Source organism: Bufo bufo, chromosome 3 (assembly GCF_905171765.1).
Source record: "Bufo bufo chromosome 3, aBufBuf1.1, whole genome shotgun sequence".
NCBI lineage: Eukaryota > Metazoa > Chordata > Amphibia > Anura > Bufonidae > Bufo > Bufo bufo.
Window position 1 is genome coordinate 89852813 of NC_053391.1, and position 17996 is coordinate 89870808.

Below are 17996 nucleotides of genomic sequence, written 5' to 3' on the forward strand. Positions count from 1 at the left end.
TGGTCTTCTCCCACCTTGGGAAAATAGCAAAAATACATTTCCAGCAATATATTATTCCCTCCCTTAGTTGGCAATATTAATAAGTGGTGTTTAACCCCTTCACTCTCTGTGATGTACTATTCCCTCAATGCCATAATAGTACGGTACTGTGATGACCTAGCCTCAAGAGCTGAGCCCGTCTCATCACTTGTAGGTGGTGCCTGTGCTACTTAGCTGGCAGCTGGCTCTAACAGCCAGGATTGGAGATGTCTCCAATCCTGGTAGTTTAACCTCTTGAGCTAAATGCTGACCTCACCACCTAAGTGGTTAGATGTGGGGGGGGGGGTTCCCCTCTATCACCCTGTTGGACACCCAATGCAATGCCGAGGGGTCACTATTGCAGCCATGGTCCTAGCAATGGCCAATGTATGGATCCCTGTTAGGCAGTGTCTTTGGCAAGGCTGAATAATACACTGCAATCAAGAAGTATTCCAGTGTATTATATGAGAGATTAGAGGATAGCATGTCCCCTACTGGGGCTTAAACAAGAATTTTTTTATTTGAGTGTTTTTGCAAAAAAAACACCTGTTTGCTTACAAAAACCTTTAAGTACAATTCAAAATTAATATATAAAAAAACTAATACATAATTGGTATCACCACATCCATAGCAACCATTACCATAGAATTATCACTTTTTTTTTCATCCTATACGGTGAACATCATTTAAAAAATTGCCAAAATTGCTGTTTCTTCTTCATTCAATTTCCCTAATAATGAAGTTAATAATAAACAAAAAGTCCTGTGTATCCCAAAATGGCACCAATGAAAACTACAGCTTGTTCCTCAAAAAAGAAGGCGTCACACTTTTTTACTCTTCTCTCCCCTGTTCTAAGGATCGGTGGAGGTCTCCACAATTCAGACCCCCTCCGATCACAACTTTTGACATGTCTCTATGATATATCAATGCCACCAACCCCAAAAATAATGTTGAAAATTGCTGGGGGTTTTTTTGTTTTGTTTTTTAAACCAGTCACCTCCTCGCCTCCCCCGAAAAAATTGTGAACATTACATGATTAGATGTAACCCAGAATGCTGCCTTAAAAAAAAATAAAAAAAAAAATGCAACTTGTCTTGCTGAAAACAAGGCGAAAAATAAAAACATATGGCTTTTGAAATGTGGAGATTTAAAAATTCTTTGCGTCCTAAACCTGTCATACAGGCTACGTCAACCTCCGCCGCACGCATCGCTTCTTGGGGAGGAGATGCATATGAAATGCAGCAGAAAACACCTTGATATCCCTTCATATGACCGTACCGTAGGGGGTTCATGCAGCTCTGTGTTAGTCCTATTACGGCTCCATCCATGACAGATGTGAGTTGGCCCTCACTGTTGAATTGGACTATATTGTATCCTCGATTCATCAAATAATAGTCATAAAACCTATTTCTGAGGGGTAGATGCTTGCCTCATGTCTAAAACAGAAGTGGGGGAGGTTTCTTCTGCATCATGTTCACTTTTTGAATTTCAATATGAGATAGAACAAGGAAGAACTTCATGTCCTGGTAAGTGTCGCTAGTTTTTTTTTTTTTTTTACTTTAGTAGTCCTTAAAGGGTTTGTCGGAGAGAGATTTTTGTAAAATAATCAGAAAGCATATCAGATTATTAAAAAAAGGGATACATTATACCTTCATGAACCCCCTCCATTCCAGCGCAGCTGCTTCTCTCCTCCCCACCGATGCAGCCATGATGCAATTTTTTGGCTGTGGCAATGAATTGTTATATACCGCATGTGACCGCTACATGGAGGACGGAGCAGCGGCGCGGGAACAGAGGGGGTTTGGGAAGGTAAATATAAAAAAAAAATTAAATTAATTTATTAATCTGTTTTATTTTTTAAATTACATTACCCCTTTTAAGAGGTGCTGCTTTTGACAAATGGGTTTAAAGGGTTTTCCAGAACTTGTGTATTGATGACCTGTCCTCAGGATAGGTTGTCGGTATCAGATTGGTTGGGGGTCCAGCTCCTGGCATCTCCACTGATCAACTGTTTCTTGCAGCCTCTACAGTGGACAGAGGCAGTCGGCTCCCATTCACTGGATGTAGGCTTCTGCTTCTGACCACTGTATAGTTTCCGACGTCAGATTCTGCTACAAACAGCCGATTGGTAGGGGGTCCTGTTCCCGGCACCCCTACCATTCTGAGTGATACTGATTATCCTGAGGATAGGTCATCAAGGTCTAAGTCCCGGAAAACACATTTGATGTCATACATGTTTTGTCTGGTCGTTATCCGGTCCCTTTTCCTATAATATTACATTAGCCAGATTATGCACTTGCTGCATGTTTCCAGTACAATATACCGAATGTTAAGATTTTTGACGGTACAGTTGTTTGAAAGGTCATGGCTTAAGATGAATATTGATGTCATTTGCTTTTGACAACCCCCTAATAAAGGAAAGGTCCCCGGTAATAAGTTATCGCCATGGAAAGCTCCCAGGTTTGCAGGAGAAGCATTAAACCGTGGCCATTGACATTAGTGGGCTGTCAGCAGATTGGATCGACCCTCCAGTTCCGTGATGGCTAACCTCCGGCGCCCCAGCTGTGGTTAAAAAAAACTACCGCTCCCAAGATGCACACTTGCTGGGCTGTTCTCAGAACTCCACGGAAATGAATGGATTATGCTGGGAGTTGTAGTTTAGGTTAGCCATCACTCCAGTTCCTCCAAGTTGATGCAGGTCTCCACACTGGTTACTAAATGGGGGGATGGCGTGATGGCTGTAAAGTGGTCATCCATACTCGTAGTGCTCGAAAAGAAACTGAATTGAGAAGTCTTCTTAGGTTGATCATGTTCTATATGATTTAGCTGCTAGTTTGTCAAAGGAGACCATGGGAGCAGTTAGAGTGCCAGTAGCTGGTGTCACCCTACTTCTCTCCGAGCCTTGGAAATGCCGCTACATTCCCTTCACTTCCTCGTGCCCGTCCTTAAAATATGTCTCACTTCTGCCATTGTATTCATGGACCAGGAAGCCCCGTATGGACCTTTCTTTTAATAGGAGATGTGGGAGGACGCACAATTGCTAATTGAAATGGCAAAATTATCATAATTATCATTTTTTATTTTCTAATGTATTCCTTTCATGCTAATCTTATGCTGGGACATGGCTGCATTTGCAGCATCATGGCATCACCTGGGGAAAGCCATTAAAAAGGGTTGCTTTTCAGTTCAGGTCCTTTCTGAAGAGTCTTGCTCTACCTCTAGGAGAGGGTTCAGTTCCTTGTAAGTGGCCGATCCCTTTATTGTTGCAGAAGAGAAGTCTGTATAGTTAAGCAATTCATTTTCTCGAAACATTGACAGCGATTGTATTGCTATAAAAGAGGGAGAATTTAATGATCAATAATTCACAGGATTTTCTTAGCAGGTCATTAAAATGGGCCTTTTGTTTATTGAATAAAGCTTTCCGCTCTGCTTTACATAAGTGAACTAATGCGTCTTTCGTACTCTTATTAAAGGGCATCTGTCGGCAGATTTGTCCCTGTGAAACTGTCTGACCTGTTACATGTGCGCTTGGCAGCTGAAGTTTTAATATATGCAAATGAGCCTCAAGGGGGGGGGGTTGCCATTGCACCTAGAGGCTCTGCTCTCTCTGCAACTGCCGCGTCCTTTGCACTTTGATTGACAGGACCAGGCATGATCACGTTTACACTGCTTGTCCTTGTAAATCAAAGTGCACGGGGTGCGGCAGTTGCAGAGAGAGCAGAGCCTCTAGGTGTAATGGCAACGCCCCCCCGTTGCTCCTAGAGGCTCGTTTGCATATATTAAAACATCATATTTCTTAGTAATGCGGGCAGATATGAACATATAACCAACACAGATGCCTTCAGCTGCCAAGCGCACATGTAACAGGTCAGCCGGTGTCATAGGGACAAAACTGCTGACAGATGCTCTTTAAAGACTAATTATTGCCAATTGTGCCTTTTGGCATTCTCGGCCAAATTCAGAAACGCAAAGCGCGCCTGCGGGGGTTTTCATCTATGTGCTAACACGGTAATACGGATCAGCATTTGATGGACTAACTGTTTAACTAATATTAATATCGCACGTGGTGATCAAAGGGTTTCAGATGATTCTACTGACCCCGGATAATGTGATTGCATTCTTGCGAAGAGGAGGGGTAGGTTCTCTATACGCAGTGTATGAAGACTGCTGCTACAGGGAGGAGAGCGAGGAATAAGAGCGCCGCACCTGCTTCATTTCATCTTTACTGCCACCTGCTCCGTCTAACCCCGGCCCTGCGCTGTCTCTGCTCTGTGTCTGCCTCTTGGCGTCTATCCGTTAGCCAGCCCTGGAGCGTCGGACGGAGCTCTCCCCAGCATCAAACTGTAAGTCTCCAGCAAATTGCATTTTTTCCCCTCTAAACTTTTTCTAGAACTAATTGCTGATTTGTATGCATTTCTGAGTATTCTCATTTTTTTTTTTTGTACCGTTACAGGATGTCTGTCTTGTCCATGGTTCCTCCGATGGTCTGGCAGAAGAGGAACTGCACGGTGGGACGTGTCACAAGGCCAGCGTGTGAGGAGAAACTGCGACGGTAATGACCCCAGCTGACAATATATTCACAGGCACACGTCTGGGAAGAGGTGTTCTGGATTTGCTGATTTAACTGTACAAGAATTATGCCTTGACACATCGCCGATCTCTGCAGCAGAATATGGGGAAGACATTATTTCATGCTGGTAGAGTAGATACAAAGTTATTTGAAATGCATTGAATACCTTTCCTTGCTTTACACGTGTCCCCTGACCACCCAGTGATCTGACAGATCATTAAAGGGGTTCTGCAGTTTTTTTTAAACTGATGATCAATCCTCTGAATAGATCATCGGCATCTGATCGGCGGGGGTCTGACCCCCGGGACACCTGCTGATCAGCTGTTTGAGAAGGCAGCGGCGCTGGCAGTAGCGCCGCGGCCTTCTCGCGGTTTACCGCAGGCCCAGTGACGTCACGACTAGTGTCGGACCCCTGCCGATCAGATGCTGATGATCTATCCAGAGGATAGATCATCAGTTTAAAAAAAACTTCAGAACCCCTTCAAAGAAGATCTTTGAGACTCTCAAAAAGCAATCTATAATATCCCCCCAACCTCCCCACAGTCATTCACTCTCGTTGTCGAACATGGCACTTGTGGCTGTAGTTGAGCTGTTGGCAGGTCCTAAATGGTGAAATCCAACACGGTCAGGTCTTTGTTTCCACAATCTACTGAATGAATGTGAATGGGCGGCTTAAAAGGGGTTGTCTCCCGTCAGCAAATGGCTTTCATTATGTAGAAAAGTGTAAATTCAAGGCACTTACTAATGTAGTGTGATTGTCCATATTGCCTCCTTTGCTGGTTTGGTTAATTTTTTCGTCACATTATACACTGCTCGTTTCCATGGTTACGACCACCCTGCAATCCAACTGCGGTGGTTGTGCTTGCGCAATATAGGAAAAAGCGCCGACCTCTCTGGTGGCCAGGACCGGGGGAGGGCACACAGGCTGGTGCTTTTTTCTATAGTGTGCAAGCACGACCACTGCTGGTGGATTACAGGGTGGTCGTAACCATGGAAACCAGCAGTTTATAAAGTGATGGAAAATTTAATACAACCAGCAAAGGAGGCAATATGGACAATCGCAATACATTAGTAAGTGGCTTGTATTAACTTTCTTTACATGATAAATGCTATTTGCTGAAGTGACAACCCTTTTAAGGGGGTTTTCCGGCATCACTATGATTTTTATCAGATGCGCTCATGTAGTTGCTTACCTCATATACATATTATTTTATTTTTTGTTTTAGACTCTTCTGACCTGTTTTCACCATGTAGACAAATCCCTGTGGTTGGTCTCCATCCTATATGCAGCACTTCCTGTTCTGTTATCCAACCAAACCCATGATGCACTTCTCCTTCCTATGCCATTGCCCTTAACAACACCCAACTAGTTTATGGCTCCTCCCACCCAGCTAGTTACATAGACACTGCCCCGCCCATGGACATCACATCATAGGAAATAAGAATGGACATGGTCATGTGACCACAGCCCAGACCTGGAGATGGAGCCTACAAACTCATGACACGTTACTTTTAAGACTATGTAGCTGATTACACTGTATTACACTGCCAGATCATCACTAACGAGCATTCATATCAACCCTTTTTAGCGATGATCTGAAAGATTATCTGCCCATGTAATAAAAGCTTTAAGACTCATTCACACGTCCGTGTCTGTGCTCAAATCCGTGAGCAGGTGGTCAGTGATGCATCCGTGAAGCTGTGCGGGAAGAATCCGTGTTGGGTCCACGTGTCCGTTTTTTGCTGTCCGCATTGCCTCCGTGTTTCACTGAACAGCTGAAAAATAATTTTCAAAGCATCTCTTCTTAATGATCCGTGAAACATGGATGCAATACGGATGGCATCCGTGTTGCATCCGTGGTTTTCACTGACCCATAGACTATAATAGACGTGATGGATCCGGGAACACAGACAAAATAGATCATGTATCCGTGCTAAAAACATGAACCGTGCTAAAACACTGATGTCTGAATACACACATTAAAATGAATGGGGACATATGCTGTCCGTGGAGAACACGTACACCACATATCCGTGAAACACTGACGTGTGAATGAGGCTGTAGTGTGTATACAGACAGCTGTCAATCACTTATGGCTGTACATGGGGGAGGTGTTATGAGTAGAGGTGAGCGAACTTCTGTTTTAAGTTCGGTGTCTAAAGTTCGGCTTCCGGTTAGCGGAGGATCCCGATATGGATTCCGAATTCCGTTGTGGTCTGTGGTAGCGGAATCAATAATGGCCATTATTGATTCCGCTACCACGGACCACAACGGAATTCGGAATCCATATCTGGATCCTCCGCTAACCGGAAGCCGAACTTTAGACGCCGAACTTAAAACAGAAGTTCGCTCATCTCTAGTTATGAGTGGTTGATAGCATTCTCTGTGTAAGGACTCATGCACACGACCGTTGTTGTTTTACGGTCCGTTTTTCATGGATCCATTGTTCCGTATCTGAGTTTTTTTTTTCTCTGATTTAAGTCTTCTTCCGTTCCGTTATTCCACAAAACATATCCGTATGGTTTCTGTTTTTGGCGGATCGGAAACGGAAACAGTAACTTATAAATCACCAAACACATGAGCAATATGGGCTGGGCATAGCATTTCTACAGTATGGATCCGCAAAATACGGATGACATACAGATGTGTTCCGTATTTTTTGCGGACCCATTGACTTGAATGGGGCCTCGGACCGCGATTTGCAGACAATAATAGGACATGCACTACTTTTTTGCGGAACGGAAAAACTGAATGCACACTGAGTACCTTCGTTGTTTTTGTGGAACCATTGCAGTGAATGGTTCCGCATACGGTCCGCAAAAAAAAAAAAACGGAATGGAAGCGGAAAGAAAATACGTTTGTGTGCATGAGCCCTAAGTTTGTACACAGAGATAGCTGTACACAGGGAGGTGTTATCAGTGATTGATTGTATTCTCTGTGTAAGGGCTCATGCACACGAACGTATTTTCTTCCCGTGTCCGTTCCCTTTTAGTTTTTTTTGCGGACCGTATACGTAACCATTCATTTCAATGGGTCCGCAAAAAAAAGGTACATTCCGTTTCCGTATGTCCGTATTTTGGTTCCGCAAAAAAATAGAACATGTCCTATTATTGTCCGCATTACGAACAAGGATAGTACTGTTCTATTAGGGGCCAGCTCTTCCGTTCCGTAAAATATGGAATGCACACGGACGTCATCCGTATTTTTTGCGGACCGCAAAATTCATACGGTTGTGTGCATGAGGTCTAAGTGTGTATACAGAGATAGCGGTCAGTCACTGATAGCTGTATACGGGGGAGGTGTTATCAGTGATTGATAGCATTCTCTGTGTAAGTGTGTATACAGAGATAGCGGTCAGTCACTGATAGCTGTACACGGGGAGGTGTTATCAGTTCCATATACGTAATGCAAAAAACGGAACGTAAACTGAAAAAAAACAAACGTTTGTGTGCAAGAGGCTTATGGGGCCAAGACCTTAATCTTCAGCTGTCAAGGGCTCATGTCTCAGGTGAGGCAGTTTTAGATCCGTGTTTCTGATGACAGAAGCCCTTTAAAGCTCTGTTCACACTAGTGCCATGGCTAATATTTGTAATGGAACCATGGCCACTATGGATATAGACCACCCGGATGGACCCCATTGACTTTATGAAGGTTTCTTCTGGGGTGGCAGGAATGTATCTTTACAGTGCTAAAAATGCTGTAAAGATGATCTATTATGTATATAGCATCTAACGTGGTTTACGGTAGATGGTTTACTGACACGGTGTGGCGGTGAGTCTCGCCTTTACTTCATTGCAGCACAACCCTATGTAAATAAACTCTGAGCATTATCTTAAAACCAAGGCAAATACTACATGTTTTTACTGTTTTTTTTCCAGTGTTGTGACCTTCTGCCAAACCATTACTGACCCATGTGTATATACATAGTAGTAGATAGCATGTTTGTGTGTACAGTCTATGGTACCCATCCCGGTTATATTATACTCCTCTGGCAACTCTTCATCCCCTTGATCAGTCCCTAATAAAGAACAGCAGCCAACGAACAAGGGGCCATTGTCGGCAGAAATATCTGGGTTACCGCGAAGGCTCATCTGGTCTTGGCCATCTTGTTTACAGGCCGAATCTCAGCCCAGTGATCTTTCAAGAAGTTTAATTGCATTTAGAGCCCTAATTGTAGTGTGTGGCTTGTGATGTGGCTTTTGGAAATATAATGTGTCATGCTTACTCATGTCTTAAATTGCATTTTTCTACTTGAACGGTTTACTAAGAGCCCCAGTAATAATTGCAGCATCTTCTTGTGTTATTGTGACATCAAAGCCTCCAAATATACCGGCAACTACTTTCTAGTCTTATTTAGTCTCATTCCGAGTGCGCCAAACTTCATAATACATCAACTGGGTTCTTAAACTGCTGCTGCCCCTCATAATTAATGGCTCAGAGACGGCTTTGGAGAAGCGAAGAGCATTTCTTCCCTCCTATTCATTGTCTCTCCATTACATTACAAAAGATAGCGCTACAAAATACCTGGCACAATCTAAAGCCATATGACGAATGACGGCAGTAACCTTCTTTATCAAAAACATCACTTCCAATTTTTTTTTTGTCTTTGCAGGTGGAAGGATTGAGAGCGGCAATCTTATCAAGGCTAAATATCCCTATCGTTTTTTATTAGTATTATATGGTGCAGATTATCCTGCAGATGCTTTGGAAATCACATTAATGCCAAGTAACTTTGAGGTTTTTTTTTTTTTCTTTACTTTTTTGAGGGCAAAAATCATATAGCAATTTATGCAGCATAACTGACAGGTTCATACAGCATGCACGGGGGGGGGACCGATAGATCTGCTCAGTGTCCCTGTCCCTCTGTAGGGGTCGTCCGTAATAGAACAAGCAGGACAGCACACACTGTAGTTGATGCAATGCAAACCGTTTTATTGACAGGGTTTTGTCATGTTGGCAAGTTGTCCCCCATCAACAGGATAGGGGATAACTAAACGATTGCTGGGGGTCCTACCACTGGAACCCCCATCAATTCCTTTCCCCCGATCTGATGGAGCGGCATTTTGGGCATGAACACTGCTGCTCCATTCATTCTCTATGGGGCTGCTGGAGCTAAATACAGTGCTCGGCTGTCTCCGCTACTCCAGTAGAGAGTAAACGGAGCAACCGTGCGCAAGCTTTTGGCACTATCCCTTTAAAGGGGTTGTCCGAGTTATGAAAAAAAAAAATATATATATATATATATATATATATATATAGCAGTGAAAATCTGATATATAACTGAGCTAAGCAAGTTTTATGCCCAAAAAATATATGGCCCTTTGTTTACATGCAATAAAAACAATCTCTGCCCCTCCCCCTGCTCTGCTAAGGGAGTGAATACAAGAGCTGCCCTGAGTGACATGTCTGCCTGCTGGGAGACGCTGCAGGTTGTATGTGTAGGACTACAAGTCCCAGCTGTATAATGACACTGCTAAGGGAGTGGATACAAGAGCTGCCCTGAGTGACATGTCTGCCTGCTGGGAGACTCTGCAGCATGTTGGATGTGTAGGACTACAAGTCCAAGCTGTATAATGACACTGCTAATACACACAGGATCTTCCCCCTACCTTCTTGTGCAATGCTCTCTCTAGTCTGTCAGCTCCAGTGCCCAGAATTGTCTCCTCACTGCCTGCAGAGCTACCCAGTATGTGCAGTTGAAGGGGTTAAGATTCCTAGGATAGAGCAGACAGGCGGCAGTGAAGGGGGGGCGTGGCCAGCACAGTGACATCTCGTTTACAGGCTTGTAAACGACCTTTATCAGAGCAGGGAGAGAAGCTGACATCACAGGTCATGTGACCCTCCGTCAAATCTGAGAAACCAGCCACTGGAGATAAAGTGAGTGAATTGGAAAGCTGTTACATTTGCTTAGTTAGGAACATAGAAAGAACAAAAAAATAACTCTGATAACCCCTTTAAGGCTCCAACTATGGAGTGTGAAACAGGGACATCCATTGCAGGGGTTGTCCAACCAATATAATTTTATTTTATGTTTTTTTTAGAAAAAGCAACAAAATGAAGGGATTCTGTCACGGGTACATTCACTGTTACACAAGGCCCAGTGCTTTGTAGGTCTAGCTCAGTTGAATGTAATGATATTTCACTTCTCCATCTGCTGCTTCATTCTGGAGAAAAAGTACTTTAATCCATATGCACATGAGTGGTACAGTGCAAGGGTGGGTACAAGCCCCTCTGTGCACCCTTGCTCCTCCATTGTAGCGGTGGTGCAGAGGAATTATAGCTCTTTGTCCCATTCAAGTGAATTTGAGAGGAAACTGTCGTTAAACCTCAGCGCTCTGCAAGTGAGACAGCCGCACTCACGTGAGCATCGCAACCCCTTCAAACAACTGATCTCAGCAGGGGTGCCGGGATTCGGACCCCCACCAATCTGATATTGATGACTTATCCTGAGGATATCTGCATCTCTGTACAACCCCTTTAAGCTCATGGCATTTCCAAGCTGGGATCCTCAAACATGCCAAGAAAGAACCCCCAAAAATTTTTTTTGCACAGCTCACCCTGAATTTGCGTAATCCAGACACTCCCGTAATATGAAGAAAAAGGCAGCACGGATGAACCCCCGGATCTGGGGTCATGAGAGACTTCAGTAACACATTTTCAATAGGTCCAGCGCCTTGGAATTTAAAATAAAACATAACTTTTATTTACATAAATAAACTCCATGGTGTCCCCGAGGACATTTACGTAAATAAAAGTTACGTTTTATTTTAAATTTCAAGTTGCTGGACCTATTGAAAATTTGTTACTGAATTTCTCGAACAGTATCTTCTGATCATTGCTCTTTGACACTTTAGTGTACAATGGACAGCCTGCCATTGCCAGTGTTATCAGGTAACTAAGAAGAATGAATATTAATTAAAAGATGAGAGCAAACAATCGTATAGAATTGTCTGTGGCTTTAGGTTAATTTTCTACCTCTTTTTTGGACTAATTACTACTTAATTGTCTGCAACATTATGATTAATTGTATTGTTACCCTTTTCTGTATTGTGCATCAAATAAAATTGTATCCAAAATCCTACATTACTTCTGTCTTGTGTTTTTATTTGTCGATTTATTTTTTAGCCTTGCGACTTGACCCTTAAAAAATGTAGCTGCTAAAATTTCTGTAGAGATCGTTGCACTTTTCTGTATGGCTGAGCAGAATTTAGAATTGCAGGAAGAGTTAAAGATGGTTGGGTTTCTGACACCTGGTACCCCTACTCAGCAGCTGTTTAAAGAGGCCACCACACTACAGGGAAAATTGATGACTTATCCTTAGGCTTCATTCACACATCCGCAATTCTGTTCCGCATTTTGCAGAACGGAATTGCCAACCCATTCATTTCTATGGGGCCGCACGATGTGCTGCCCGGATTTGGAAATGCGGACCGCAATTCCAATCCTGTAAAAAATAAAACATGTTCTATTGCGGACAAGATTAGACATTTTCTATTAAGTGTCGGCGATATGCAGTCCGCAAAATGCGGAACGCACATTGCCGGTGTTCGTGTTTTCTGGATCCGCAGAACACACACTGATGTGTGAATGGACCCTTAAGGATAGGTCATCAATATTCTACTCCTGGAAAAACCCTTTGAAAGATGAGGCCAGACAGAGTAACTTAGAAATGCTGGCTGCAGTATGTTACTAGGCTATTCAGTGGGGCCAGACCCTAAAGGTGCATTTAGAGGCACCAATTATCGGGCAGATTATGGGGAATGAACGTGCCACCGATGAACGATGTCCTGTCGCTCGTGCAAGCAACACCGATCATCGCTTCTGGGCAGCAGATCGTGTGGGCTAAAGAGCGATCTCCTGCACAGAAGCCATGATTCTGTATGAGGACAAGGGATCGCTATAGCAATCCCCTGTCCTCATAGAAACATAGAATGTGCCCAATATACTGCCCAATATACTGAGTCTGCCCAATATACTGAATACTATTAATAGTCCTTGGTCCTATCTTATATGAAGGATGGCCTTATGCCTATCCCATGCATGCTTAAACTCCTTCACTGTATTTGCAGCTACCACTTCTGCAGGAAGGCTATTCCATGCATCCACTACTCTCTCAGTAAAGTAATACTTCCTGATATTACTTTTAAACCTTTGCCCCTCTAATTTAAAACTATGTCCTCTTGTAGCAGTTTTTCTTTTAAATATTCTCTCCTCTTTTACCTTGTTGATTCCCTTTATGTATTTAAAAGTTTCTATCATATCCCCTCTGTCTCGTCTTTCTTCCAAGCTATACAGTGAAGGAGATGTGCAGCCTACTATAGGGAAGGAACGCTTCCTTCCTGACAATCGGCTGTTACACCGCCCTTTGTAAACCCAGCTTTACTTGGCCTCCTATTGTGTGAGAGACCATTTTTATTCTGGAATAGAACCAATTTGCCTATTTTTCCAGGAGGCATTGACATAAAGACCTGTCACTGGGTTTCCACTAGGACCATCTCTATCTACTCTACCCTTGACTTCTGCTATGGACAAACCCTATTTGTCAGAAGGGTCCCTTGACAATAAGGCGATCGTAAAATGTCTCCCCTGCAATCCAATGTACTCTGTGGTGAAACCTAGCAGTAAATGTTAAGTCTTCCAACCAGTCCCACCACAGGAAGCTAGGAGTTATACATTGGCTATTTAAATCCATTTGCTTTTTGTACAATAGAGTAGGACAGGTCCTCAAGAGAAGGAGACCCTCTTTGTAACTGCTCTGCACTCTGACAGAGAGATCATGATCCTGGAGAGAGGATCCCTCCTCTTAATTTTAATTACCTCTGGACCCGCTCTCTATGAGGCAGAATGAATGGCTTCCAGTCTGTTAGACTTCTGGATGGCCATCATGTAATGCTCCATTGAAGTAGGAGACAAGGCTTCCCCACAAGAACATCTGTTGGCTGTCGGTGATAGAAGATGGTGTCTATGATGTGACAACTTCTTTAACAGCTGATGACAAAATCTAAAAGTGCAGAGACCGCAGCAGCCGCAGAGAGAGCAGAGCCTCTAAGTGCATATATTAAAACCTCATTTTTCTCAGCAATGTGCACACATAGGACATGGGACCAACATACAGTAGATGCCTTCAGCTGCGAAGCACATAGACAACAGGTCGACAAGCTTCATAGGTAAAAATGTCCTGACAGATGCCTTTTAAATATATTGGGGAGATTTATCAAAACTGGGTCAAATGAAAAGTGGAGTAATTACCTGTGGCAATGATATGGAAACAATCTGATGGGCACCTCCTCCACTTTTTATAAATTTCCCTTGTTGAGTTCCAGTTTAGTTTTTCAGATTTGCTCAAAGATTTGCCCCTGGTGACAAAGAAGTTGCGCCTGGAGGCAACCTATGGTGCAGAGCTCCACTATCTCCGGCAGTCTCGTAAAGGAGCGGTGGCGGGCAGGCTTGACCCATCACCCTAATGAAACGGGAAACATAGGACCCCTGTTCAGGAGATAAGGGATAACTTCTTGTTACCAGAGTACCAATTTTAGGATTTGCGCAATTCTGGTGGGAAGATTATTCTAAGAATATTTGCTGTAGTGTGACCTCTATGATCTGTGGCCACAGGAGAGAGACGCCATTACCCCCTCTATCTTACATATACACTGAGGGAACGAATTGTGATACCTGTTTTACATTTGGGCTCTGATTACATCAAGGCCTTTGAGGACGTATATAATAACAGATGGCATCCGTCATCCCCATAGTAAAACAAAAAAATCCACAAATGTTTAGCATGTGCATTTTTTGCGCTGGATACTGCTGAATGAAATAGTGCAGTCTGCTACGCTATTCCATCGCCTTTTGGGTTTTCTTATTTATTTTTTTTCTTTGTAGTATCCATGGATCCACACAGATGTGCATAGGAGCTGTATGCACAAGACGATAGGAGACTTTTAATGAAGAGTTTGAAAAATTATAAGTTATATTGAAAAATAAATGGTTGCAAAAGTACAGCACTCTAACTAGCATGAGGTCCTTCACCAAAGCGTAATTGGATAAAAACATTGGGGGGGGATTTATTATTTGCGTTGTTTCTTGTGTCCGTTTTAACTTCTTTGGTTTGTGAATGTTGCAGAAGATAAATGATACTTAAAAGTGATTGAATCAGCAACGTTTGCCTTAATCCCAACCCGCAGGGTGGTGACGGAGGCCAAAAGTCACAGAATTTTGCACAAACTCTTGTGCCAGATTTCATTAATGTCCCCCATTATGTTTTAAAGGGGTTGTGCCAAGTTTTTAACTACAGGATAGTGGATAGCTAGCTGACCAATGAGGGGGAGGGTGTCCAAATTTTGGGACTCCCAACAATCACAAGAACAGGGGTCCCATTCTGCAGATCAGACATGCGCACTGCCACGCCATTCATTCTCTATGGGAGCATTGGATTTAGCCCAGCGCTGTATTTGGCTATCCCTGATGCGCCTATAGAGAATGAATGGAGCGGTAGTGCGCGTAGACAACCTGCCACTCCATCAGATCGGGGGAATGAGACCCCCATTCTTGTGATCAGTGGTGGGGGTCCAAGCTGTCAGAACCCTGACAGGCTGAACTGGATGGACAGATGTATTTTTTCAGCTTCGTAAACTTTGTTACTGTATGTTGGTGAAGTTCCTCATGCTACTGAAAGCGCTCTGCATTTTTGCCAACTTTTTTTTATTTTTCAATTTAAAATGTAAGCAAAAATCTACCATTCCACTTACACAGCTCCTTGGTAGATCTGCATTTATAGATTTACAGATTTTTAGTTTTGATGCCCCCCTGAAACTGTAACCTATTCATGAAAATGCCTCGGGGGTCCATCATCAGTTTCTTGCAGCTTCAGCTGTAGGACGAGGCTGGCTTTGTGTTATGTCGTGTCATATCATATCTCAGAGGAGACAAACCCTAAATTGCTGTGCCTTTTTCTACCCTATTATTACACTGGCTAGAGAGGAAGCAATCTGTGTCTGTAACAGGCCGAGAAGATAAAAGGGCCAAAGCAGAATGACAGATCGAGACAAAGCCAGAGATTTCACCGCCGCTCTCTTCTATTGCAGTTACACAGCGCAGAAGATCATTTCAAACATGACGACAGCGAAAAGACTGATGCCAAGCCAAAAAACCACAGGAGGACATCGACCGTTTTTAAAGGGCCTTTACTACACATTAGGTATGTCAGAAGATCACTGGCTTCCAAGGTTCACTTCTCTGTCATTTGTGAGAATCCTGATGTCAGCATTAAATAATCAAGCATGTTCTGCCTTCAGATGTGTTTGTCACGACGGCTGGCGTTTTGCTGATGTGTCTCATTTGCGCACCAAAGTCACATCCTTCTGATGATGTTTTTTCATCTGCCTCCTTCTTAAGGAAAGCTCCCAAAGGGCCGCCGCTGTTTCATTTTCTGTCCTTGCAAACGAGTCTTTGGAAAGTTCTGTCATAAAGTGTCACGCAACATCTGTCTCTTCTCATTAGAAAAAAGTTTTCTTTTTTTGTTTACATGGCATTAATGGCTCGTTTCTTGTTAGTCCTGCGGAAGAGCTGCATTTTGGATCCAAGGAAAGCGGAGAAAGGAAATGTGTTATCGTCCTCAATAATGTCACCAAAAATACGGTGGCCTTTAAGGTAAATTACTGTATTTCCAGCACCATAAAGACGTACCGGACCATAACACTAAGTTTTTAGAGGCGGAAAATAAGAAAATGTTTTTCATCATCACCCCCCGAATCTTCATCACCCCCATTGCTCATGAAACCTCAGATCAGACCTAAAATAAACAAATTAACTTACCTCTCCTGCTCTGGACGGTGCGCTCTTCCTGCACTCACCGCTCCTGGATCTTCTGCCGCCGCCGCCTCCCTGCACTGTAACCTGACGTCGCACAGCGCCAGATCATAGCGCGCGCTTACACTATGCGACATCAGCTGGCAGCACAGCGTGCAGTGTCGGCAGGGAGCGGTGAGTACAGCCAGCACAAGGAGCGCTGTATTCACCGATCCCTATATGTGTGTGTGTGGCAGAAACATGATGGATTAAGAATTTTTATATTCTATTTGCTGCCTGTAGTTTATGTTGAATCACATTTTATTCCTTTTCACATAATGTACAAGTGAAGAAAATTAAAAACAGTCCAAATTTATAGTGTACCAAGTCCAGCAACATTGCTGCTCGTAGGTTATAATCATTTGCTCCTTTTGGAAATTGCCACTAGCAGAGCTTATAATGGAGGAGGTCTAGTACACCTCTGTGGCTGACCAGTTTAAAGCCGTGGCCCATTGTGCTAAACGGTGGATGTCAAATCGACTACATGTTTAACTTGGGATAATCCTTTTAACCATACATTCCTTTTTTAGGTGAGGACCACAGCCCCTGATAAATTTCGGGTCAAACCAAGCAACAGCAGTTGTGAACCTGGCTCCACGGTCGACATTGCGATCTCTCTTCATGCAGGTACTGCATTGTGACCAAAACCTTCACTTGTTACATTGAGAAAATTTGAGGAGTTTGCATTTTTCAAAGGGAGATATGTTCTAGATCAAACATGTCCTACAAGCTCAGCGGAAATGGGGACATTTCCATCTGCCAACTTTACATAAATCATTTTGCATTTAAGGAATTTTCTTAGAAGCTTTTAGAGGAAATTTTAGATGTCTGTTCCTCATCTCGTAAGTTTGATAATGTGAGCAAAGCTCAAGACCTTGTCGTGCCAGACAGAGCCGGTGATTGATTGCACTACACTTACAGAGAGCCGCTCTTCAGGTAGACACGGATCCCAGAAAATGTGCTGCACAGCCATAATGAATTCGGGGTGGAACACGAAATGTATTCGCCGTGTAATCTCCGCATGTTAAACTTTTCCTAAATTGCTTTCTTCCCTTTTTCTTCCTTGTTTATTTCTTTTGCATTGCAAAGCATCCACTGCATCGCTTCAAGACCGCTTCTTAGTAATGGCTGGCGAGATGGAGCAAACTTCGGGAACTGGAGCACAAGAGCTGGCACAGTTCTGGAAGGAAGTGCCCAGGAATAAGGTCATGGAGCACAGGTACCCTGCCCGAATGTCTGGGATGCCTCAGCCGAGGCTGCAACTACTGTATTTTGTCTGCTACAGAAACTATGTTTCACAAAGCTGATATGCTTTCTCCACCGCAGAGCACACTGTTTTAAAGGGATTGTCCAGCCACGTTACTTTTTTTTTTTTTTTTTTTTACACTCTAAAAAAACATTTATCATGTAGAGAAAGTTAATACCAGGCACTTACTAATGTATTGTGACAGTCCATATTGCCTCTTTTGCTGGCTTGATTCATTTTTCCATCACATTATACACTGCTCGTTTCCATGGTTACAACCACCCTACAATCCAGCACCATTGGCCGTGCTTGCA

The 17996-nt window shown here is 43.3% G+C and overlaps 1 protein-coding gene across 1 annotated transcript in view; it reads left to right on the forward strand.

The window, feature by feature from the left end:
• Window positions 1–17996, forward strand: part of MOSPD2 (motile sperm domain containing 2) — a 113257-nt gene that overhangs the window by 71581 nt on the left and 23680 nt on the right. Inside the window, exons 10-13 of the mRNA XM_040423307.1 lie at window positions 15674–15786; window positions 16142–16238; window positions 16967–17063; window positions 17526–17655. Coding sequence (XP_040279241.1) covers window positions 15674–15786; window positions 16142–16238; window positions 16967–17063; window positions 17526–17655 — 437 coding nt within the window. The remainder of the gene's footprint in view (window positions 1–15673; window positions 15787–16141; window positions 16239–16966; window positions 17064–17525; window positions 17656–17996) is intronic.